This window comes from Chiloscyllium plagiosum, unplaced genomic scaffold (genome assembly GCF_037043375.1).
Source record: "Chiloscyllium plagiosum isolate Xiang-an unplaced genomic scaffold, Cpla_swu_hap1 HiC_scaffold_11, whole genome shotgun sequence".
Classification (NCBI taxonomy): domain Eukaryota; kingdom Metazoa; phylum Chordata; class Chondrichthyes; order Orectolobiformes; family Hemiscylliidae; genus Chiloscyllium; species Chiloscyllium plagiosum.
Window position 1 is genome coordinate 86,858,181 of NW_028270149.1, and position 24,805 is coordinate 86,882,985.

A 24,805-nucleotide genomic window follows, 5' to 3' on the forward strand; every position below is an offset into this window, starting at 1 on the left:
CAGCACCACTCTACTCCAGACTCTGTTTTCCAGCATCTGCAGTCATTGTTTTTACCTATTACTCTTTTTCATCCAATTCAGCTAACACTCATAGAGTCATAGAGATGTACAGCATGGAAACAGACCCTTTGGTCCAACTCATCCATGCTGACCAGATATCTCAACCCAATCTAGTCCCACCTGCCAGCACCCGGCCCATATCCCTCCAAACCCTTCCTATTCATATACCCATCTAGATGCCTTTTAAATGTTGCAATTGTACCAACCTCCACCACTTCCTCTGACAGCTCATTCCATACACATACCACCCTCTGTGTGAAAAGTTTGTCCCTGAGGTCTCTTTTATATCTTTTCTCTCTCACCATAAACCTTGCGTTCTGGACTCCCCCACCCCAGGGAAAAGACCTCATCTATTTATCCTATCCCTGCCACTCATGATTTTGCGAACCTCTATAAAGTCACCCCTCAGCCTCCGACCCTCCAGGGAAAACAGCCTCAGTCTATTCAAACTCTCCCTAAAGCTCAAATCCTCTAACCCTGGCAACATCCTTGTAAATCCTTTCTGAACCCTTTCTAGTTTCACAACATCCTTCTGATAGGAAGGAAACCAGAATAGCACGCATTATTCCAAAAGTGGCCAAACCAATGTTCTGTACAGCTGCAACATGACTTCTCAACTCCTGTACTCAATACTCTGACCAATAAAGGAATGTATACCAAATGCCTTCTTCACTATCCTTTCTACCAGTGACTCCACTTTCAAAGCGCTATGAACCTGTACTCCAAGGTCTCTTTGTTCAGCAACATTCTCATTAAGTGTATAATCCTCTAACCCTGGCAACATCCTTGTAAATCCTTTCTTTGCTAAGATTTGCTTTCCCAAAATGCAGCACCTCACATTTAACTAAATTAAACTCCATCTGCCACTTCTCAGTGCATTGGCCCACCTGATCAAGATCCTGATGAAATCTGAGGTAACCTTCTTCGCTGTCCATTACACCTCCAATTTTGGTGTCATCTGCAAACTTACTAACTATACCTCGTATGCTCACATCCAAATCATTTATATAAATGATGAAAAGTAGTGGACCCAGCACCGATCCTTCTGGTCACAAGCCTCCAATCTGAAAAATAACTCTCCACCACCACCCTCTGTCTTCTACCTTCAAGCTAGTTTTGTATCCAAATGGCTAGTTCTCCCTGTATACCATGAGATATAACATTGCTAACCTGTCTCCCATGGGGAACCTTGTTGAATGCTTTACTGAAGTCCAGATAGATCACATCTACCACTTTGCCCTCATCAATCTTCTTTATTATTTATTCAAAAACATCAGTCAAGTTTGTGAGACATGATTTCCTGTGCACAAAGCCATGTTGACTATCCCTTTCTAAATACATGTATGTCCTGTCCCTCAGGATTCCCTCCAACAACTTGCCCACCATGATGTCAGACGCACTGGTCTATAGTTCCCTGGCTTGTCCTTACCACCTTTCTTAAATAGTGGCAGCACATTAGCCAACCTCCAGTCTCTGACACCTCACCTATGACTACTGATGCTACAAATATCTCAGTAAGAGGCCCAGTAATCAATTCCCTAGCTTCCCACTGAGTTCTAGGGTACACCTGATCAGGTCCTGTGGATTTATCCTCTTTTATGCATTTCAAGACATCCAGCACTTCAACCTCTGTAATATGGACATTTTTCAAGATGTCACAATCTATTTCCCTACATTCTATATCTTCTATTTCCTTTTCCACAGTAAATACTGATGCAAAATACTCATTTAGTATCTCCCCATCTCCTGCGACTCCACACAAAAGCCGCCTTGCTGATCTTTGAGGGGCCATATTTACAGTGGTGCTGGAAAAGCACAGCAGGTCAGGCAGCATCTGAGGAGCAGCAAAATTGATGTTTCGGGCAAAAGCCCTTCATCAGGTGCCTGGCCTGCTGTGCATTTCCAGCACCACTCTAATCTTCACTCTAATCTCCAGCATCTGCAGTACCCATTTCCGCCAGATCTTTGAGGGGCCCTATTCTCTCCCGAGTTACCCTTTTGTCCGTAATATATTTGTAAAAACCCTTTGGATTCTCCTTAACCCAATTTGCCAAAGCTATCTCATGTCCCCTTTTTGCCCTCCTGATTTCCCTCTTAAGTATACTCCTGCTGCCTTTATACTCTTCCCAGGATTTCCTGTCTATATCTGACATATGCTTCCTTCTTTTTCTTAACCAAACCCTCAATTTCTTCAGTGATCCAGCATTCCCTATAACTATCTGCCTTTCCTTTAACTCTTTGAGGAGAAAGTGAGGTCTGCAGATGCTGGAGATCAGAGATGGAAATGTGTTGCTGGAAAAGCGCAGCAGGTCAGGCAGCATCTAGGGAACAGGAGAATCGACGTTTCGGGCATTAGAAGGGCTAATGCCCGAAACGTCGATTCTCCTGTTCCCTAGATGCTGCCTGACCTGCTGCGCTTTTCCAGCAACACATTTCCATTTCCTTTAACTCTGACAGGAATGTACTGTCTCTGGACTCTTGTTATCTCATTTCTGAAGGCTTCCCATTTTCCAGCCATCCATTTACCTGCAAACATCTGCCCTCAATCAGATTTTGGAAGTTCTTTCCGAATACCGTCAAAATTAGCCTTTTTCCGATTTAGAACTTCAACTTTTAGATCTGGTCTATCTTCTTCCATTACTATTTTAAATCTAATGGAATTATGGTTGCTTGCCCCAAAGTCTCCCCCACTGACACAACAGTCACCTGCTCTGCCTTATTTCCTCTCTAGTAGCTACCTCCACATATTGAATCAGAAAGTTTTATTGTACACACTTAACAAGTTCCTCTCCATCTAAACCTTTAACACTATGGCAGTCCCAGTCTATGATTGGAAAGTTAAAATCCCCTACCATAACCACCCTATTATTCTTACAGATAACTGAGATCTCCTTACAAATTTGTTTCTCAAAATCCCACTGACTATTAGGGGGTCTAAAATACAATCCCAATAAAGTGATCATCCCTTTCTTATTTCTCAGTTCAACACAAATAACTTCTCTGGATGTATTTCTGGGAATATCCTCCCTCAGTATATGCTATCCTAATGCTATCCCTTATCAAAAACACCAATCTAACTCCTCTCTTGCCTCCCTTTCATTTGTAGCATTTGTATCCTGGAACATTAAGGTACCGATCCTGCCCATCCCTGAGCCAAATTTCTGTAATTGCTATGATGTCCCAGTCCCATGTTCCTCACCATGCTCTGAGTTCATCTGCCTTCCCTGTTAGGCCTCTCACATTGAAATAAATGCAGTTTAATTTATCAGACCTACCTTATTCTCTGCTTTGTCCCTGCCAGCCCTGACTGTTTGGCTCACTTCTTTTCTCAACTGTACCAGTCTCAGGTTGATCTCTTTCCTCACTATTCCCCTGGGTCCCACCCCCCAACCCCCACCTTACTAGTTTAAAACCTTGCGAGCAGCTCTCGCAAATCTTCCTGCCAGTATGTTAGTCCCCTTCCAATTTAGGTGCAATCTGTCCTTCTTGTACAGGTCACTTATATCCTGGAAGAGATTCCAATGATCCAAAAATGTGAACCCTTCTCCCACACACCAGCTCCTCAGCCACACATTCATCTGCTCTATCCTCCTATTCCTACCCTCACTAGCTCGCAGGTCCAGGAGTAATCCAGATATTAGTATCCTCAAGGACCTCCTTTTTAAATTCCTGCCTTGTCCAGTGTTCCTATTTCCTTTCTCTTTCCTGTCTTTCCACCTTCTGAAATCTGGAAAATGCTGTCTGAATCTTTACAGTCACCTTTTAAAATACAAAAGAATTTTACTTTTCTTAACCCTTTGTTTTCCAGTGCAATGAGGAGTTTGACTGCCTGTCATCATTTGTTAGCAATCTGTCACAATTCAGTGATAGTTATTTCTTAAAATAATTGAAACTCTGACAAATTGTTGGCAGCATGCCAATCCATGCTCTGCTTTTATTTTCCACATTTATTTGTTTATTTTCCATTTGTTGGTTGTATTATGCTCTTTAAATTGTCAGTATGAACATCTTAATTACTATATAAAGCTTTCGCTGATTAATTTTTTTGTTAGCTTCTTCCTTGTTTCTTTCCTTATTGGTACTTTAGAGCTTGTTACTTTCTTTTCTTTATATATCTTGTTCTTTTGAAAGGAATAGCTGAACACTTCCTACATCTGTAAAGCACTGGATACTTTTTTTTTCTCAGTTTATGTGCCATTTACAAGGAAAACAAAATGGTGGAATTGACCAATGATTAAACAATACATAGATTTTTTTTCTCACATTTTGGGCTGAACTTCATTCTAAAATCACTTTGCCAAATTGGAGTTGTTCTAGACTCCTTGTAAACTGCCGTTTCTTAAATCAGACAAATTATGATCTCCCTTCCCTTTGCGAGAGATAGACTGTACTCACAGCTGTGCCTTTGGATTTGGGTATAGTTGTAAATTTAAGCTCTGAGCTCAGGTGGATGATGAGTAATAACTATTAGGATAAAGAACTCTTCACATCTTCCACTGCTACTATCACCTTTTATCACCACTATCTCCAACTAACTAGCCGTCACTATTATCTGCCACCAGCTTCTAGTGCCCACTTGCTGCCATCATGATGTAGCTTCTTGGGTGAAACATTACTGCAGTATGATATGACTGAGTACTGCCCTATGTGTTAGCTCATGTAACATATACTACAAGGTCTGGGCTCTTGGTGAGACAGATGTTCTTAGCTTACAGAAACTGCTTACACTGTCACTTACAAATAGTCTGGGTTCTGTACCTACTATTATTGTTACATTAAATATATCTCTAAAACTGGCCAAATAAACACACAATACTAACTCTATGTGTAGAATTGACGGAAAGCAAGGATCTTTACTACTGAACACCATCACATGTTTTGATGCATGATGCTGTCTTAAGGGTACTCTGAAATTCAAATGATAACATAAGCCACAAAAAAATCACAAATACAGAATGGTTAGACTCTCATGCACATAAGCAAGATCAAGGCTGCAAAGCTTTTAATGCGCTGTGCACTTTCACTCAGACCTTCTGTAACCTAGCAGTCACCCAGTGGTCACTTCCTTTGTGAGGTTTCTGGTTTAACTGAGAGATTTTCTGAGCCAGCCCAGTTTACAAAGATGGAATCAGTGTGAAAGCCTGCAGAGACTTATGCAGTGGTCAGAGTTCCCCTATCTTTCAGTTGCTGCAGTGTTGTGATGATAAATAGTTTTGTTTAAACCAGCAATAAGTCATGAACAAACCACAAACCACGCACACTGGCGCACCCACCATCTGCTCCTAGGCAATGATGCAGCAATCGGGTGAGGGAAAAGGAAAGATTTCATTTATATAGCACCTTTCAGAACTAAATGACATGCAAAAGAGATTTACAGTCAATCGAGTCCTTTGGAAGTGTGGCCACTGCTGCAACGTAGGAAACACAGCAGTTAAATTGCACATGGCAAGATCCCACAAACAGCGATCACCACATAATCAGCTCATTATAAAATTGATTGCATGGTTATTGTTGACCAGGGTACACAGAGGATCTCCCCCTGAAGACATGAGGGAAAGGGCCAAGGCATACTGCAGACACCAGGGGGCAATAGTTTCCTTCCATAACAGACAATAATGAACAAGATGTTTTTTTCCCTGACAATCAACAATAGTTTCGTGGCCATCATTAGACTCTTAATTCCAGATTTCTATTGACTTCAAATTCCATGATCTGCTGTAGTGGGATTTGAACCCAGGAGCCAGAACATTGCCTTGGTCTTTGGATTAGTAGTCTAGCAATAATACTACGAGGCTATTGCCTTCCCAATAGAGAGTCCTATGTATGTTTTATGTACGTGATAGAAGTCTCAACGTTACATTGAAAATAGTAACTTTTATGCATATTTTAGAAAATAGCAGCTCTGTGTTAATAATGTCGAGAATGGCAGTTCTTACGTATCTTCACCAGGAATCACTATGTGTATTGGAGAGGATAGCTGCTGCATATTTTATTGGAGAAAGCTGTTCCTGTCTTGATGGATACGCCTGATGTTCTGTTTGACGTACATCCAAAAAGATGTGTGATATTTTAGCGATTTGAGATTTTCATAAGTATTTATAATTACTGAATATAATAGCAGTTTTGGAGGGATGGACAAAGACACCATGCCCAAACATCCTGAAGGCACTGGACTGTGTTCCTTCAAATGTCAGAATTATTTGACGATAGAGACGTCTCTATGTGTCCTGGGTTATTTTTTCTCATGCATTCAGATCCAACTTGTAAACACTGAGGTTGAATTTCAGGAATGTCCTTTGACTACTCTAGTGAACAGAGTCCCTTCATATTATTGGAGGGAATAATGCCTGTTGTGCACTATATAAAGAGACAGCTATTTATATGGAGACTAGCAGGCTGTGTTTATTAAATAGAGAATAGCACTCCCCTCAGAATAGGAAGCCAATATTACTTATAATTTGTTTGGTGTAATGGAATCTATCCGACTATGATATAAAATCTTCTCCTGATTTCCCACTCCCAGTGCACATTCTCTTCTGATTCCAGGCTGATAATTATTTTGTTCTTGTCAGGTGCCTGGGAGATCAATCCTGTCGACCTAACATTCCTGAGAGAGTTAGGGAATGGACAGTTTGGTGTTGTGAAACACGGTAAATGGCGAGGGCAGTATGAGGTCGCCATCAAAATGATCAAAGAGGGCTCCATGTCTGAGGATGACTTTATCGATGAGGCTGAAACAATGATGTGAGTAAATAATGTCAGGGAAACAATAGAGTGTGAAGCTTTAGCTATCAATCAGACAATTCATTACTAATTATATATATATATATATATATCATTATATATATATTATTATTGTATTCCTCTCTACATGTCCTGGAACTGTTTGATGGGAACATTTCAGAGGGAGCTTTATTCTGTATCTAACATCATGCTGTACCTGTTCTGGGAATGTTTGATGACAACAGTGTCATGGGAGCCTAACTTGTAGTTTACTTTCAGCTTAAAAGAGTAGAGGAAGCTTTATTCTGTTACATAACCCATGCTGTTCTGTCCTGGGAGTGTGTGATGGGGACAGTGAGGACAGATCTTTACTTTCAATGTAAAAGAGTTAAGAGGGCTTTATTCTGTAACTAACCCCATGTTATCCCTGTCATGAGAGTATTTCATAGCGACAATGTAGTAACAGCTTTACTTTCAGACTAAATGAATGGAAGGACCTTTACCTGTATCTAACCCTATGCTCTACCTGTCCTGAGAGTGTTTGATGAGGATAATGTAGGAGGAGCTTTTATTTACTCTGGGAGTATTTAGTGTTGTACACTGCAAAATGTGAATAAGCTCGAGATGCAAGGATAAAAATATCAGCTGACTTGGAAAATGACCTCTCTTTCTGTACCTCCCTTGTTGTATTAGGATGTTGAAACATGACAAGTTGGTGCAGTTATATGGTGTCTGCACAAAACAACGACCGATCTATATCGTCACTGAGTTTATGTCAAATGGTTGCTTGCTGGATTACTTGAAGAAACACGGGAAAAAACTGAGCAGCTTACAACTGCTGGAGATGACCAAGGACGTGTGTGAAGCCATGGCATATCTTGAGTCACATCGATTCCTGCACAGAGACCTTGTAAGGACATAAAGATCAGCACTTTGTTACATTGACCACTCACAATGACATGGAATACTCTTCACCTTATAATCTCCATCAGTTAAGAGGCACCTCATTACCTCACAACATCGAATGAGGAGACACATAGCCAAATCCAGAACTGCACAGCTTATCTACCAACTATAGGCACAAATAAACAGAACCTTTAATGGGAAAATCACATCATAAATAATGTTAAAAATCACACAACACCGGGTTCGGGTCAACAGGTTTATTTGCAGTACTAGCTTTCAAAGATCTTTTGCTATAAACTCTGTTACCTGTGATCCTGCCCCACTAGTTACCTGATGAAAGAGCAGTGCTCTGAAAGCTAGTACTTCCAAATAAACCTGCTGGACTATAACCTGACATTGTGTGTTTTTTGTCCACCCAGTCCAACATCTCAGTGGCCTTCTATTCCCCTTAAAAACAGCAGAATGGATCAACTATGTTGCATTAGGTCTGAGTCATATATAGGTCAGGCAAGATTTCTTGTCCCTGAAGGACCAAACGAACCAGTTTGGTTTTTACAATCCAACAGCTTTGTGGTCAGTTTATATTCTGAACTGAATTCCCTGTGGATAATAGGTCAGGTTTCAGGACTACTGGCCAAGATGACCAGGATAAACCCTTGAATTACCAGGTCAGGATTACTAGGTCAGGTTTACTAGGATAACCTCTGGATTACTAGGCCAGGCCTCTGGATCATCTGTAGGAACAGATTACACTAACAGACGCAGTCCAAGTTTCTAACTCACCTGTTTGCTGTTTGGTTATCTCAGGCTGCCAGGAACTGCTTGGTTGATGAGGCGGGGACTGTGAAGGTATCAGACTTTGGTCTAAGCAGGTGAGTTGTCATTCCTCTTGCATAAATCATGACATTAGTTACAGAGTCCTACAGCATGGAGACAGGCCCTTTGGCCCAAACTGGTCCATGCTGACCAAAATGTCCGTCCACGCTAACCCCATTTCCGTGCACTTGGTCCATATCTTTCCCATCCAAGTATATTTGTCCAAGTGCCTTTTAAATGTTGCTACAGTATCCACCTCAACCACTTCTGCGGGCAGCTCATTCCATATGTGTACCATCCTCTGTGTAAAAAAGTTGTCCCTCAGGTTCCCTTTTATTCTTTCCCCTCTAACCGAAAACTGATGCCCTCTAGTCCTCAATTCCTCAACCCTGGGAAAAGGACTGATTGCATTCACCCAATCCATGCCTCTCATGATCTTATGAGGTCCCCCCTGTTTTAAAAAATTCTCAAGGTCAGGTTCGTAGGAGAGTAGTCTGACACAGAACAAACGACCAAGAGGCGAGACTGCTAGAATATGGGCATTTTATTCCCTGCAGTGTCGCACAACAGGTCTGGCTTATACTCACTCTACACGTTACAAAAACTGGGAGCCGTCAGTTCTCGTAGAGCGGTTGCCAACAACCCACGCTCGGCGGTTAAACGTAACCCCGGAGCAGACTCACCGAACTGGAGACTTTTCCAGCTGATATACTCCCTTCCAGATATAAACATTCATGTGAACAGCAGAGCAAGGCTAAAAAACACATTCCATTCTGGTTACATACAGATAAGAAGATTCACACGGGACTAAGCAACACCTCCATTCCGGTTAGATTCACACATGTATTGGGACATAATTTTTAACCGTTTCACCACATTCCACTGCTTGGAATTTTACACCACATTCCACTGCTTGGCCCAATACATGTGTTACATTATGCTTAATTCAGTTCAATTCGTTTCAGTTAATTTCAGTTCAGTCAATTCAGTGTAATTCAATTCAGTTCCGTCCATTTCAATTCAATTTAACTCAGTTCCATTTTGTTCCGTTCAATTTAATTCACTTCAGTTCCACTCAGTTCAGTTCAGTTCAATCCCATTCAATTCTGTTAACTCCGCTTCAGCCTTTTGGACATGCCCACATCCTCCGCTGTACCCCAGGCAAGGGGTTCTTCGGCAGGACTGGGATCCTTTCTCAAACAAACTGCCACGTACATGCCCACATCCATGCCATCCCGGGACGGTCGGGACCTCCACAGTTTGTTCTTCTGGTTTCTTAGTCGTTTTCCAAAACATTGTTCTGTATCAAAATCTCTCCTCAATTGCGATTGACCCTGCTCGCAGCGCCAAATGTTTTAAAAAATTCTCAAGGTCAGGTTCGTAGGAGAGTAGTCTGACACAGAACAAACGACCAAGAGGCGAGACTGCTAGAATATGGGCATTTTATTCCCCGCAGTGTCGCACAACGGGTCTGGCTTATACTCACTCTACATGTTACAAAAACTGGGAGCCGTCAGTTCTCGTAGAGCGGTTGCCAACAACCCACGCTCGGCGGTTAAACGTAACCCCGGAGCAGACTCACCGAACTGGAGACTTTTCCAGCTGATATACTCCCTTCCAGATATAAACATTCATGTGAACAGCAGAGCAAGGCTAAAAAACACATTCCATTCTGGTTACATACAGATAAGAAGATTCACACGGGACTAAGCAACACCTCCATTCCGGTTAGATTCACACATGTATTGGGACATAATTTTTAACCGTTTCACCACATTCCACTGCTTGGAATTTTACACCACACCCCCTTAGTCTCCTATGCTCTAAAGAAAACAGTCCTATCTTGTCCAACCCCTCCCTATAACTCAGACCATGGAGTCCTGGCAACATCTTTGTAAATTTCTTCTGCACTGTTTCCAGTTTAGTATCATCCTTCCTATAACAAGGTGACCAAAACTGAGCACAGTACTCCAAGTGCAGCCTCACCAATCTCCTGTACAACTGCAACATAACTTCCCAACTATACTCAATGCCCTGACTGATGAAGGCAAATGTGCCAAAAGCATTCTTCACTGCCCTGTCTCCCTGTGACTCCACTTTCAGAGAACCGTGCACCTGAACTCCAAGGTCCCTCTGTTTCACTACACTCCTTAAGGCCCAACCATTCACCCTGAAATTCCTACTTGATTTGACTTTCCAAAATGCAAAACTTCACACTATCTATATTAAATTCCATTTGCCATTTTTCAGCCCACTTCCCCAGCTGATCAAGGTCCTGCTGCAAATTCTGATAAGCTTCCTCGCTGTCCACGATACCACCTATTTTAGTGTCATCTGCAAACTGTACAATCATGCCTTGTACATTCTCATCCAAATCATTGTTATAGATACCAAACAGTAATAGACCCAGCACCGACCTCTGATGCACTCCACTAGTCACAGGCCTCCAGTCCACAATTACCTGCTGTTTCCTTTAAGCAAGCCAACTGTGTATCCAATTTGCTAGCTTGCTTTGGATTCCATACGATCTAACCTTCCAGAGCAGCCTACCATGTGGAAACTTATCAAAGGCCTTACTGAAATTCTATATTGACTACATCTAGTGATACAGTGATATCACTGTATTCTAATAGATGAAAGGCTTAACAGACAATCAATTTTTCAATTTATAATTTCAGTTACATCACACTGCAAGTTTTTGCTATAGATTCTGTGTTACGATCGAGCCCTCCACAATCACCTGATGAATTAAACCTATTGGACTATAACCTGGTGTTGTGTGATTTTTAACTCTGTCTTTCCAGGACTGTTTTCTTTGGAGTATTCTTTTCCAAATGGGATGTATGTATTATCCCTCAGAATCTTCTCAAGTAATTTACCTAGTACAGATGTTAAGCTTACTGGTCTTTAGTTCCCAGGCTTTCTTTTTCAGCCCATCTTGCGTAATGGCACTTCATTTGCTTCCCTCCAGTCTTCTGTGACCTCACCCATGGCTAATGATGATTCAAAAGTATCAGCCAGGGCTCCCTCAATTTCTTCTCTAGCCTCTTGCAGTGTTCTTGTAGATGTCTGCTTAGAACCAGGAGATATCATTAGAAAATGATCAGTTGCAGCAGCCAGAAACTTCCCTACAAGAGAGTGAGACAATATCTTATTCACCCCTGACTACTCTAGTTTAGCATCATCACTCATCCTGACTCAGGGAAGTGGAGGCAGGGTTTGGGGTAAGATTTTTTAGGGTTTGCATGGACTGGGTGGGGAGTGTGGATGGAGGTTGGGTAGGGTTTGAATGGTCCATGTGTTGGTGCGGGCGAGGTGGGATTTGTTTGTTGTGGGCAGAATTTGTTGCGCAAGGAGCTTGGGTTAAGGTTTTGCACACGCCAGCGGGAAGGTATAATTGAGGGATTATGGACTTCAGGAAATCTCTGTGACTGGAGCTCTCAGCTAAAACTCCTACACGGCACTGAGGGATGCAGCACTGTCAGTGAAACCCTCATTATGATGAATGTCAAACTGGAGTCATGTCTAGTTCTTCTGGGTCAATGTAAATGATTCCATTGTGGTTATTTGAAGTAAACCGATAGCCTGGCCAATGTTTATCCCTCAACTGAAACAGCAGAATTATCATGCTAATGTTTGTGGAAGACACCTCATTGGCTTTTAAGCATTTGGAAACACTCTGATGTTGTAAGTTATGCTATCAAACTGCAAGTGGTTATTTTTTTGACAACTATTTATACAGTTGGTGAGTGTGAGGGTCAAGTCAGAACCCCAGACTGAATTTGATTTTTATTAGGTATGTCCTCGATGATGAATACACAAGTTCACAAGGTTCCAAGTTTCCCGTCCGATGGTCTCCTCCTGAGGTTCTCAACTTTGCCCGATTCAGCAGCAAGTCTGATGTGTGGGCCTTTGGTGAGTATGTAACCACTTCTGGAGCCAGCATGTGGGCTCTTAGCTAAGATTGACATAAGTGCCTTTGGTAGGGACGGATGGAGAGCTTGGGCATTTCTGTTTTAATGAGGGGAGGCCAAAGAGAATAGGGCAAGCCACTGGCAGATGGAGGGTCAGGGGATGGGGAGGAGGGGGAGAAGGAAGGCCTCATCAGATTGTCATTTAGCCAGGGTGGTCAGGAATCACCTGATCCTCCTCATGAACAACTTTCTGAGACATCCGTATTACTGTAAAGAAATCTGACAACTGCAGCAGCTAGAAGTCCATTCTCAGGCAGAAATGTTGGTGCTGTGGTAACATCACTGGATGAATAATCCAGAGGGCCTAATACTGTGTGGAACATAGTTTGAAATTCCATCTTGGCAAAGGTGCAGGGAGAATGGGATTAGACTGGGTGGGATATTAAAGGGTGTCGGAACTCAGTTTACTCTGTGTCAGTTCTTAAATTGATTTAGAGATGTCAACAGACAGGAGGGTTCCCTCCCAGTTGGGGAACACTTCAGTGGTCCAGGGCATTCGACCTCGGACCTTTGGGTGACCATCCTCCAAGGCGGACTTCTGGACAGGCAGCAGCGAAAAGTGGCCGAGCAGAGGCTGATAGCTAAGTTCGGTACCCATAGGGAGGGCCTCAACCGGACGCTTGGGTTCTTGTCACATTACAGGTGACCACCATTGCATTATAGACGCACGCACACACAGACTTAAGACACTCTGCACTTTCTCACACTCACAACCCCCAACCCAGACAGACAGATACACACAGACAGACAAAGACCCACATGCACATATATTTTGTGGGGTGAACTCAGTTCTTAAAGAATGTGGAATTAGATTAAATTCCCTACAGTGTGGAAACGCGCCTTTCGGCCCAACAAGTCCACACCGACCCTCCGAAGAGGCACTCAATCCCCCCTCTGATTAATACACCTAACACTGCGGGCAATTTAGCATGGCCAGTTCACCTGACCTGCACATCTTTGGACTGTGGGAGGAAACCGGAGCACCCAGAGGAAGCTCATGCAGGCATGGGGAGAATGTGCAGATCCACACAGACAGTCACCCAAGGCTGGAATTGAACCTGGGACCCTGGTGCTGTGAGGAAGCAGTGCTAACCACTGAGCCACCGTGCCCCCCAAATTAGACTGGGTGCTTCATGTGGGGAGACATTGATGGACATATAACCTGTTGCTGGAACATGATCAATTCAAAAAGGAGTTATAATAAAAGTGAAAGGGTACTTTATTTGAATGAGGACAGATGGAAGTGGTTCTTTAAGTGTTGCTAGTTTTCTCATGGCTGTTCTTGTTCATGGTTTTTGTGTCTCCAATGTTTTAACATTCACGTCTTTATTAATGGTTTTGCTCCTTGACACAGGGGTCCTGATGTGGGAGACCTTTGCTTTGGGGAAAACGCCTTATGAGCGATTCAGCAATGCTGATGTGGTAGATCACATACTTCAAGGGCGCCGCCTATACAGACCTCAACAGGCCTCTGAGACTGTCTACAGCATCATGTACAGCTGCTGGGATGATGTAAGTTTCCAACATATCTATCGATTAACTTCTCAGAAAGGGAAATTGGTGATCATCAGAGTATTCAGAAACTACCTTTCATCAACCATTGCTCGTTTGGGTCATCTCACCCCTGAGGGTAGGTGTCATGAGGTCAAGGCCCACCCCAATACTTGACCAGAAATTGTAGATTGGCACAATTAATGCAGTCCTGAGGTAACACTGCACTGCTGGAGGTAAAATTAAACTGAGGCCCCTCTGTCCTATCAGGTGGATAAACAGCCCCTTGCACTAATTTGATAAAGAACAAGGTGAGTTTGTCTGTTGTTGTCCCTGAACCAGCTTGACTAACCTGGTGGCCCAATATCCTACAAACAACAATGACTGGCTGTAACACACTTTGAGGAGCCTTGGGGGAGGGAAATGTCATTCGGAAATGTGAGGTTTGCTTTATCCTGGTGCCTCATGCTACTAATGAGGAGCAGAGTGGAATGGACTCAATTTTAACCCTTCATAGGCACATGGGTAGGCTCCCTGATTCCAGGGGCAGTGTTTCCAGTGCTATAGTGAACAGTGGGGAAATTATAATTTCAGCTCTCTGCTCCAGCCTCTGTTACAACTCCTGGTGAAAAAGCTAAGCAAATATCATATCTGCAGATGAAAGATGGCTTAGCTGATTGGATGGAATATTTGTTTGGGAGATCCCATGGCTGATCTCATGATCACCAGATTAAGCCATAGAGAACTAGGGATGAAAATGATGATTTGTCTTCTGCTCCCTGCCACTGGGTGGATTGGATAGTGAGGAAGGGTCAATTTGGCTTGGCAAAAGTTGAGCTGCCTACCTTTCTGCTCAGTGCTGAAATGTGCCCTGGTGAAGGAACAAGGAGTGTCCTCCCATCCCCACCTCCCTACATCCACTCCCACATTATCATCCTCTTTACCTCCCTGTACTCTATAATTCCTCGTTTTTCCTTCTCCTCTGCCCATCAGCCCTTGTGTGGTACAATGAGATTCATGGAAATCATAATGATCCGATCACAAGATTCTGGCGTCAGTAAAAGAGTAGAAACCAGATAGAATGTAGAGAGTTTTATTCAAGAACTAACTATGTACAGATGTAAATGAAAGAGTCTTACAGTATAAAAGGAGTTGAGAGTTTTATTTAGCAAAAGGAAGCTGGGATCAGAATTCCTGGCTTGAAATGCAGAGCTCAGTCCGTAGGAAAAGGATGAGTGGAGTGGCATTTCAGTTTCTTGGAATCTCTGGGCCTTTATTTCTCTGGTGTTATGGACCCGGCTAGACCCCTCAAAACATTTCAAGAAGGTAGCCCAGACTATCTTTGCTAGTTGTTTTAGGTAGGTGTGAGATGGATATTCCAGGAAAGATGCCGCAGGTCAAGCCACTTAGCTTTAAACAAAACAGCATTTATTTATAAGGTTACCGAATGAAACACAAACAAAAGAGAACAAAATACAGAATAACTTCACCTCTCTGAAAACCCAATAGATTATCCCAATTAATGATGCTGTTCCCAAATACTTGCAACAATCCCCTTGGAACAAAAGGTAAAATCAAACACAGGGTCTTACAGGAGAGACGTCAAAGAAAGAGCATCAGCTTGGACCTGCTTCTTTGGGGTCCAGCAACATGACTGCTAAAACCCAAACCAAACCAGAGTAAAGGTGAACTGGGAGAACTGGCTACCTCCCTTTCATTGTACAAGTGTTTTGTTTTAACTTAAAAGCCCTTTGCCTGAGGCAGTATCTGTTAGCTATCATTAAATTGGCCCTAAAACCCTTCAACAGGAGAATCGACGTTTCGGGCATAAGCTCCTGAAGAAGGGCTTATGCCCGAAACGTCGATTCTCCTGTTCCTTGGATGCTGCCTGACCTGCTGCGCTTTTCCAGCAACACATTTTCAGCTCTGATCTCCAGCATCTGCAGTCCTCACTTTCTCCCCTAAAACCCTTCAACCCCAGACTTCTCAGAATCTGTGTCTTTTATGACTGCTCTGAGAAAAAAACCAAAGACAGCGTAACCTTGTTAAAAGAGCAGCATCATCACACGGGTACAAGGAAAAGGATAAGTAAAGCAAGTGTTTGTCCTCTAGAAGGTGAGAATGGGAATGTATTTAGATAATAAAGAAAAGGTGTTCATCGTGAATCAACATTCCTATCTTCAATGTTGAGGATACAAAAAGCATTGCAGTTATAGCTGTAAATCAGGAGGTTGAAAGAAACAGATTTGCTGAAATTGCAATCACTAGGGAAATGATACTGCCCAAAGTGATGGAGCTGTGGGCTGACAAACCTCTGAGTCCTGGTGGACTTCATTGCAGGGTCTAAAAAGAGGTAGTTAGAGCTGTTAGATGCATTTGTATTAATTCTCCAAAATTCATTAGATTTTGCAAAGGCTCCTTTACAGCAAATCTAACCCTTCTGAGGAGGCAGAAAACACAAAACCATAGGCCTTGATGTCTGTCATGGGAAAGCTATTAGAATTAATCATCAAGAAGGGAACGATAGTGCACAGGGAAAAACTCAAGGTAATCAAGAAAAGTCAGCACTGTGAAAGAGAAATTCTATTTCGCCAATTTACTGTGATTCCGAAGAAGCAACAAATACTGGGGATACTATTTAGGAGTCCATTAGTGTGGTGTACTTCGATTTCCAGAAGGCATTAGACTAAAGTTCCACATGTGCTGAGTAGAACTCATGATGTAGGGGGTAATATGCTTGCCTGAATAGACAATTGGCTGTCTGGCAGAAAATGCCTAAATAGGCCTTTTTCAGATTGGCAGCATTTGACAAGTTGTGTCTGTGCTGGGCTGTATACTTTTTACAATTTATCGCAATGACTTAGATGAGGGGATTGAAGGTACATTGTGAAATTGACTTGGGAAGATTTCAGATTGATATGGATAGGCTGAGTGAGTGGGCAAAAGTCTGGCAGATGCAGTTCAATTTGTCAGGCCATAACTGGATAGTTAGATGCAAAACCAGGTACAGAAGCCACTCCAACCAACAAAGGAGGAGTTGTTGGAAGACAACTTGTTTCTTGGTGACATTAATAAGGATCATTCCAGCGCAGTGGCAGAACCAGAAATCTGTTTTGGAGAGGGTGAAACATGGAAATAAGGAAAAAAGGGACATGGATTCAGGGGGTGGTAATCTGTCCGATGACAATGGCTGAAAAGAAAGGCTGGAAATTGGGTGTAATTTGCAAGAATATGGGGATAAAGGAAGGGAGTAAGAGAAGAAAAACAGAAGGTGACCATAAACAATAAAAGATAATATTGGACTTTACACAGAAGCTCAATGGGGTCAGCAGTAAGGTTGAGAGAAGAGGAGATATGTATCATATACATGATCAGTTCAGAGAGAGGAGATAAGAGAGAAAATAAAGGAAGTTCATAGACAGAATAGGGGAGAGATAATTCTCCAGCTCTTCAAATGTGGGGCTAATTTGACCTTGAGGTGAAGGGAAGGAAGTGGCAGAAGCAGTCATTGCACTCGTAACAAAACAGCACAGGTACAGACCCTTCAGCCCACTATGTCTTCCCATCCACTACACCATTGTAAATTAATCCTGCATATGGTCCATATCCTTCCATTCTCTGCTTGTTCATGTGTCTGTCTAAATGTCTATTAAACATTGCTATCGTATCTGCTTCTACCACCTCCCTGCAAATGTAATCCGGACTCCTACAACCCACTGTGTAAAAAAAACTTATCTAATACATCTCCTTTAAACTCTTCCCCTTTCACCTGAAACCTATGCCCTCTAGTATGACATTTCCACCTTGTGAAAAAGATTCTGACCAACATACTTCAATCAGGTTGCTTTCGATGCTGTAGGGAAAACAATCCAAGTTTGTCCAACTTCTCTTTATAGCTAAAACACTCCAATTTAACCAACATCCTGGTAAACCTATTTTGCACTCTCCACATCCTTCCTGTAGAGTGGCAACCAGAATTGTACACAATGCAGGTAGTTCTCCTATAACACCGGTGTTGCGTTGCATTGAATCCTCGCTTAATAGAAATAATGGGGCCTATGGGAAATGTGGGGTTCAGGGCAAACCGACAAACAATATCACTGACGATCGCTCAAAAATCACCCAAAAGTCGAACGCAAAGTATAGCACAGCCTGAATGAAGTTTGAAATCACTACGTAGGACAAACAGGAAGAAGGTTAGCCACCAGAATACACGAACACCAGCTAGCCACAAAAAGACACGACCCTCTCTCCCTTGTAGCCCTACAAACGGAAGAAAAAAACCCACTATTTCGACTGGGACAACACATCTATCCTGGGACAGGCTAAGCAAAGACATGCCAGAGAATTCCTAGAGGCCTGGCACTCCAACTACAATGCCATAAACAAACACATAGATCTAGATACCATCCATCAACCACTCAGAAAACGAACAGGAAATGACATCACCACAAACCCCAGGAACCCCATCCAGGACAAACATATAAATAGAAAGCAGGAGACAACAGCTTCGCTTCACTTGGAGGTCACCACTGATGATGTTACCTAGCCAGGTAATGAAACGTCTGGATATCAAACCTACAGCTCAGCGAGCAAACCTACATCCTAAAGTTTGAAATCATTTTTATTAACAAACCAAAAGTAAATTTAACACAGTGCATGTTAAAAAAAAGTTAGAAAGCTGCTCTCTGTACAGTATTTCTCACAGAAAGCTGTTCTGTCGGCAGCTGACATTGGCACATGCGCAGAATGGCACAAAGACTGGTGTTGATATCGCGCATGTGCAGATCGGCACCAAGCTTGCACATGTGCAGATACGAGTGCATGTGCAGAACGGTACGAACATCAGCGTATACATAAAATGGTGCGGAGATTTCGGCGCACACATCGGTGCATGCACAGAACAAAGTGCTTGAACCAATCCCTGCTGGAATTACGCTATTGTCAATGGAGGTGTGTTCTCCAAAATACAGTTCCCTAATTCTTCAATGACATTATAGCCAAATTGTGCTGCCGAAACGCACCTTATCCCAGAACTATTGGGCCTGCAAATCTAAGTTTTATACTCAATGCCTGACTGATGAAGGTAAACAAGGTAATCCCTTCTTTACCACTTTCAGGGAGCTATGGACTTGCACTCCAAGATCCCTCTGTATCTCAATGCTCCTCAGGTCCAGGCCATTTACTGTATACTTTTGTCTTGTATTTGATCTCCCAAAATGCATCACTTCACACTTGTCCAGATTAAATTCCATCTGCTATTTCTCTGCCCAACTTTCCAACTGATCTATATCCTGCTACATGGCACGGTGGCACAGTGGTTAGCACTGCTGCCTCACAGCGCCTGAGACCCGGGTTCAATTCCCGCCTCAGGCGACTGACTGTGTGGAGTTTGCACGTTCTCCCCGTGTCTGCGTGGGTTTCCTCCGGGTGCTCCGGTTTCCTCCCACAGTCCAAAAAGATGTGCAGGGTCAGGTGAATTGGCCATGCTAAATTGCCCGTAGTGTTAGGTAGGGGGTAAATGTGGGGGTATGGGTGGGTTTCGCTTCGGCGGGTCGGTGTGGACTTGTTGGGCCGAAGGGCCTGTTTCTACACTGTAATGTAATCTAATCTACATTGTTTGACAACCTTTCCCATTATCCACAACTCCACCAATTTTCATGTCATCTGCAATTTACTAATCAGATTACCTAAATCCATTGCCCTGCCCTATAAATCATCTTTGTCACCTCTTCAAAAAAACTCGATGATGTTTGTAAGACAAGACCTCCCTCATAAGCATAACACCATCCCTAATACATCCATTCTTTTCCAAATGCAAGTAATTCCTGTCCCAAACAATCTTCTTCAATAATTTCTCGACCACTGACCTAGGGCTCACTGGCCTATAATTTCCTCAATTATCTCCATTGTTCTTCTTTAACAAAGGAACAACATTGGCTATTCTCCAGTTCCCTAGGATCTTGCCTGAGGCTAAAACAGATACAAAGATCTCTGCTATGGCCTCAGCAATCTCCTTCATTGCCTCCTGCAGTAACCTGGGATAGAACCCCATCAAATGCTGGGACTTACCTACCTTAACATTTTTCAAAATACCAACACCTCCTTCTCAATATCAACATACCCCTCTCTAAAATTTCCATCTTCCATTTTCTTCACCTTGATGAATAACAATGCAAAGTGTTCATTAAGAACATCACCCACTTCCTCTGGTTCCATGCATAAATTCCTTCCTTTGTCCTTGAGTGGACTTGCCCTTTCCCTAACTACCTCTTTGCTCCTAATATATGTATAAAATGCCTTGGAATTCTCCTACATTTTTGACCCCTTCCAGCACTCCTAACTTCTTGTTCAATTCTTTTCTGCTTCCTTTATACTTCTCAAAGGCTTTGGTTGATTTTAGTTTCCTAAACTTTACATACACTTGCTATCCCTTTTAAAATAACACTTCAATATCTTTCTTGTCATCCAAGATTACTGAATCTTGCCACCCTTATCTTTCACCCTCACAATCAATCAAATCATCTCGATCTCCACGACAATAGATTGATGAGGTCCTTAAACTTGTTGCTGAAGGTGAAGGTGGAGGCGGTAGGAGAGAGAAGATTAAGGAAATGGTTTGTGGTGGTGTAGCTGCAGGTTGTCCAGTGGCAAATGAGGGCAGGATCTGGTGGTAAATGGTTACACTCATTTCTGTCCAATCATTATTCTCGTCAATTTTCATTGGTGTTAGCAAGGTTAGACCTCATGGAATACAGGGAGAACAAGCCATTTGGATACAGAACTGGCTCAAAACTAGGGGGTTGTGGTGGAAGGTTGCTTTTCATACTGGAGGGCTGTTACCAGTGCAGTGCCACAAGGATCAGTGCTGTGTCCACTACTTTTCATCATTTATATAAACGATTTGGATGTGAGCATGAGAGGTGTAGTTAGTAAGTTTGCAGATGACACCAAAATTGGAGGTGTAATGGACATGAAGAAGGTTATCTCAGATTACAATGGGATCTTGATCAGATGGGCCAATGGGCTGAGACATGGCAGATGGAGTTTAGTTAAATGCAGCAACTTTTTGCTGCATTTTGGAAAAGTAAATCTTAGCACGACTTATGCACTTAATGGTAAGGTCCGCAGGAGTGTAGCTGAACAAAGACACCTTGGAGTGAAGGTGCATAGCTCCTTGAAAGTGGAGTTGCAGGTAGATAGGATAGTGAAGAAGGCAATTTGGCATGCTTCCCTTTATTGGTCAGAGCCTGGAGTGTAGGATTTGGGAGGTCACGTTGTGGCTGTACAGGACATTGTTTAGGCCAGTTTTGGAATATTATGTGCAATTCTGGTCTCCTTCCTATTGGAAGGATGTTGCCAGTGTTCAAGGATTTGAGCTATAGGGAGAGGCTGAAGCTGTTTTCCCTGGAGCGTCAGATGCTGAGGGGTGACCTTATGGAGGTTCATAAAATCATGAGGGGCAAGGATAGGGTAAATAGACAAGCTCTTTTCCCTGGGGTGGGGGAGTCCAGAACTAGAGGGCATAGGGTCAGGGTGAGAGGGGAAAGATATAAAAGGAACCTAAGGGTAACTTTTCCACGCAGAGGGTAGCGTGTGTATAGAATGAGCTGCCAGAGGAAGTGGTGGAGGCTGGTACAATTACAATATTTAAAAGGCATCTGGATGAGTATATGAATAGGAAGGGTTTAGAGGGACATGGGCCAAGTGCTGGCAAGTGGGTTGGGATATCTAGTCAGCATGGACGAGTTGGACCAAAGGGTCTGTTTCCATGCTGAACATCTCTATGACTGAAGGAGTGAAGATAAGAGTGAAGCTGGGGACTGACTAGCACAAACTAGCAGTTTTAAGGGGTCCAGGTTGGAGGCGAGGCTGTCACGTAACCTGGGATCGACAACCTGGTAGAAACCATACATGGACTAAGCAGCATTCACTGACATTGGAAAGGAGTTTTTTTTCTGAAATATGGGCATCAAAAACAAAGCCCTAATTAGTGTTGATTATTTGTTGCTGGGTCTCAGTTGAATCTTACAAGCAGGGTGTGTGGTAGCTGCTTGTTTAACATTAATTTAACATTAAGATCATTATGTTCTTAAGTAATTGTTCTGGGTTCTTTCTTGAGGTGATTTTGTGCAGTTTCTGACTGATACTTTCTCTTTGCTACCTGTTGCAGAAAGCAGATAATCGCCCTTCTTTCAACATGCTGCTGAGTAATATCCAGGAGCTGGTGGAAGATGACAGTCAAGCATGAGGGAAATCTCCACTGTCTTACCTAGAGCTACTAAACTTCACATTCCCTCTTCGCCAATTCAATGTGTTTTCATTTTGCAACCTTCCTGCAATGATTAAAAAATGTCTAATAGCTTTTCAATCTGGTCTAAATGTAGACTCACACCAATATATATAGACATATATACTTGTACACAAATGCACATCAACATACAGACACAGACAAAATAAATCTTTGATTCTCTTATTTAAAACTGTGAGCAGTGTGTTCTGTATATGTATACAACCATTCGAGCTGACACTAAACAAAATACAGAAATTAAATGTTTTAAAGTGCCGTGATCCAGAGTTCTGGGAGGCAGCATTATCAGCAATCCTGGGAAGAGGGAATCAGCTCATGTGACAATCAGGACATGGGGAATCAGAGTTGAAAAATGTGGTGCTGGAAAAACACAGCAGGCCAGGTAGCATCCGAGGAGCAGGAGAATCGACGTTTCGGGCATAAGCCCTTCTTCAGGAATCAGAGCCTTGCAGCATCCAAAACTCTAAGTGAAACATGGGATTCCAGAATACCAGCAGCAACCAGGACAAAGTTGGAAATAAAGGAAATCTGGAATCCCAGGGGGAGCCAGGAGTCTCCCATATCATCAAGTGAGGGGAAGTTTAGAATCGATTGCATACTGTTCAAAGTGGGACATTCTGAAAAGATTGTAAAGTCTTGGGGTCTCTTTCCTCATGGTGGAGCAGACGTCAAGAAACCGTACATTGTTTGCAGTTGTGGATGAGTTTGTATATTGTTTTGTGGGGCAGGGTAGAGGGAGGAGGTGGGTAGTCTTCAGATTCAGTATGCACTTCTTCGCCTTGAATTCTCTGCCTAGAGACCATGTTATCATGGCTCCCCATCATAAGTAGGGCAAAGAGACAGGTCCTGACTCCATTCCAACCAGAACCACATGCACCTAGAGGACTGGGCACATGCAGGAGTAACATCCAGGGATCAGTGCCCCGAGAAGATACCAGATGGTTGGTTACCAACTGCCCCACTGCATACCAAAGTGCCCTTTATTTTTATCTTCAGGAATTGGTATGTCTCCTGTTATTAATAAGCTGAAAAATGTGTTGCTGGAAAAGCGTAGCAGGTCGGGCATCATCCAAGGAGCAGGAAAATTGACATTTCGAGCATAAGCCCTTCTTCAGGAATGAGGAAGGTGTGCCAAGCAGGCTAAGATAAAAGGTAGGGAGGAGGGACTTGGGGGAGGGGCGTTTGGAATGCGATAGGTGGAAGGAGGTTAAGGTGAGGGCGATAGGCCGGAGTGGGGTGGGGGCGGAGAGGTCAGGAAGAAGATTGCAGGTTAGGAAGGTGGTGCTGAGTCAGATGTTGGGAGTAAGATAAGGTGGGGGGGAGGGGAAATGAGGAAGCTGGAGAAAACTACATTCATCCCTTGTGGTTGGAGAGTTCCTAGGTGGAAGATGAGGCACTCTTCCTCCAGGCGCCGTATTACCTTGGTCTGGCGATGGAGGAGGCAAAGAACCTGCATATCCTTGGTGGAGTGGGAGGGGGAGTTAAAGTGTTCAGCCACGGGGCGGTTGGATTGGTTGGTGCAGGTATCCCAGAGGTGTTCTCTGAAAGGTTCCGCAAGTAGGCAGCCTGTCTCCCCAATGTAGAGGGTGCAGCGGAGGTGTGTGGAGGTGCAGGTGAATTTGTGACGGATATGGAAGGATCCCTTGGGGCCTTTGAGGGAAGTGAAGGGGGAGATGTGGGCGCAAGTTTTCCATTTCTTGCGGTTGCAGGGGAAGGTGCCGGGAGTGGAGGTTGGGTTGGTGGGGTGTGTGGACCTGACGAGGGAGTCGTGGAGGGAGTGGTCTTTCCGGAACGCTGATAGGGGAGGGGAGGGAAATATATCCCTGGTGGTGGGGTCCGTTTGGAGGTGGAGGAAAGGACGAAGGATGATACGATGTACCTGGAGGTTGGTGGGATGCTAAGTGAGGAACAATTGGGTTCTGTCCTGGTGGCGATTGGAGGGGCGGGGTTCAAGGGCAGAGAAGCGGGAAGTGGAGGAGATGCGGTGGAGAGCATCGTCAACCATGTCTGAGGGGAAATTGCGGTCTTTGAAGAAGGAGGCCATCTGTGTTGTTCGGTATTGGAATTGGTCCTCCTGGGAGCAGATGCGGCGGAGACGAAGGAATTGAGAATATGGGATGGTGTTTTTACAGGGGGCAAGTGGGAGGAGGTGTAGTCTATGTAGCTGTGGGAGTCGGTTGGTTTATAGTAAATGCCCGTGTTGAGTCGGTCACCCGAGATAGAAATGGAGAGGTCTAGGAAGGAGAGGAAGGAATCTGAGACGGTCCAGGTAAATTTGAGGTCGGGGTGGAAGGTGTTAGTAAACTGAATGAACTGTTCAACCTCCTCGTGGGAACACGAGGTAGCGCCAATACAGTCATCGATGTAGCGGAGGAAAAGGTGGGGGGGTGGTGCCAGTGTAGCTGCAGAAGATGGACTGTTCCACATATCTGACGAAGAGGCAGGCATAACTGGGGCCCATGTGGGTGCCCATGGCTACTCCTTTGGTTTGGTCCATGGCAACACGACGGCTGGAGGAAGAGCG

General features: G+C 43.5%; 1 protein-coding gene across 2 annotated transcripts in view; it reads left to right on the forward strand.

Moving 5' to 3' along the window:
* btk (Bruton tyrosine kinase) overlaps positions 1-22,341 on the forward strand; it is a 133,102-nt gene extending 110,761 nt beyond the window's left edge. For both annotated transcript variants that reach the window (XM_043704297.2, XM_087992289.1), the window contains exons 13-18: positions 6,633-6,804; positions 7,477-7,693; positions 8,497-8,561; positions 12,302-12,420; positions 13,834-13,991; positions 22,144-22,341. In XM_043704297.2, coding sequence (XP_043560232.2) covers positions 6,633-6,804; positions 7,477-7,693; positions 8,497-8,561; positions 12,302-12,420; positions 13,834-13,991; positions 22,144-22,221 — 809 coding nt within the window. In that variant the 3' untranslated portion in view covers positions 22,222-22,341. The remainder of the gene's footprint in view (positions 1-6,632; positions 6,805-7,476; positions 7,694-8,496; positions 8,562-12,301; positions 12,421-13,833; positions 13,992-22,143) is intronic.
* The last annotated feature ends 2,464 nt before the right edge of the window (positions 22,342-24,805 follow it).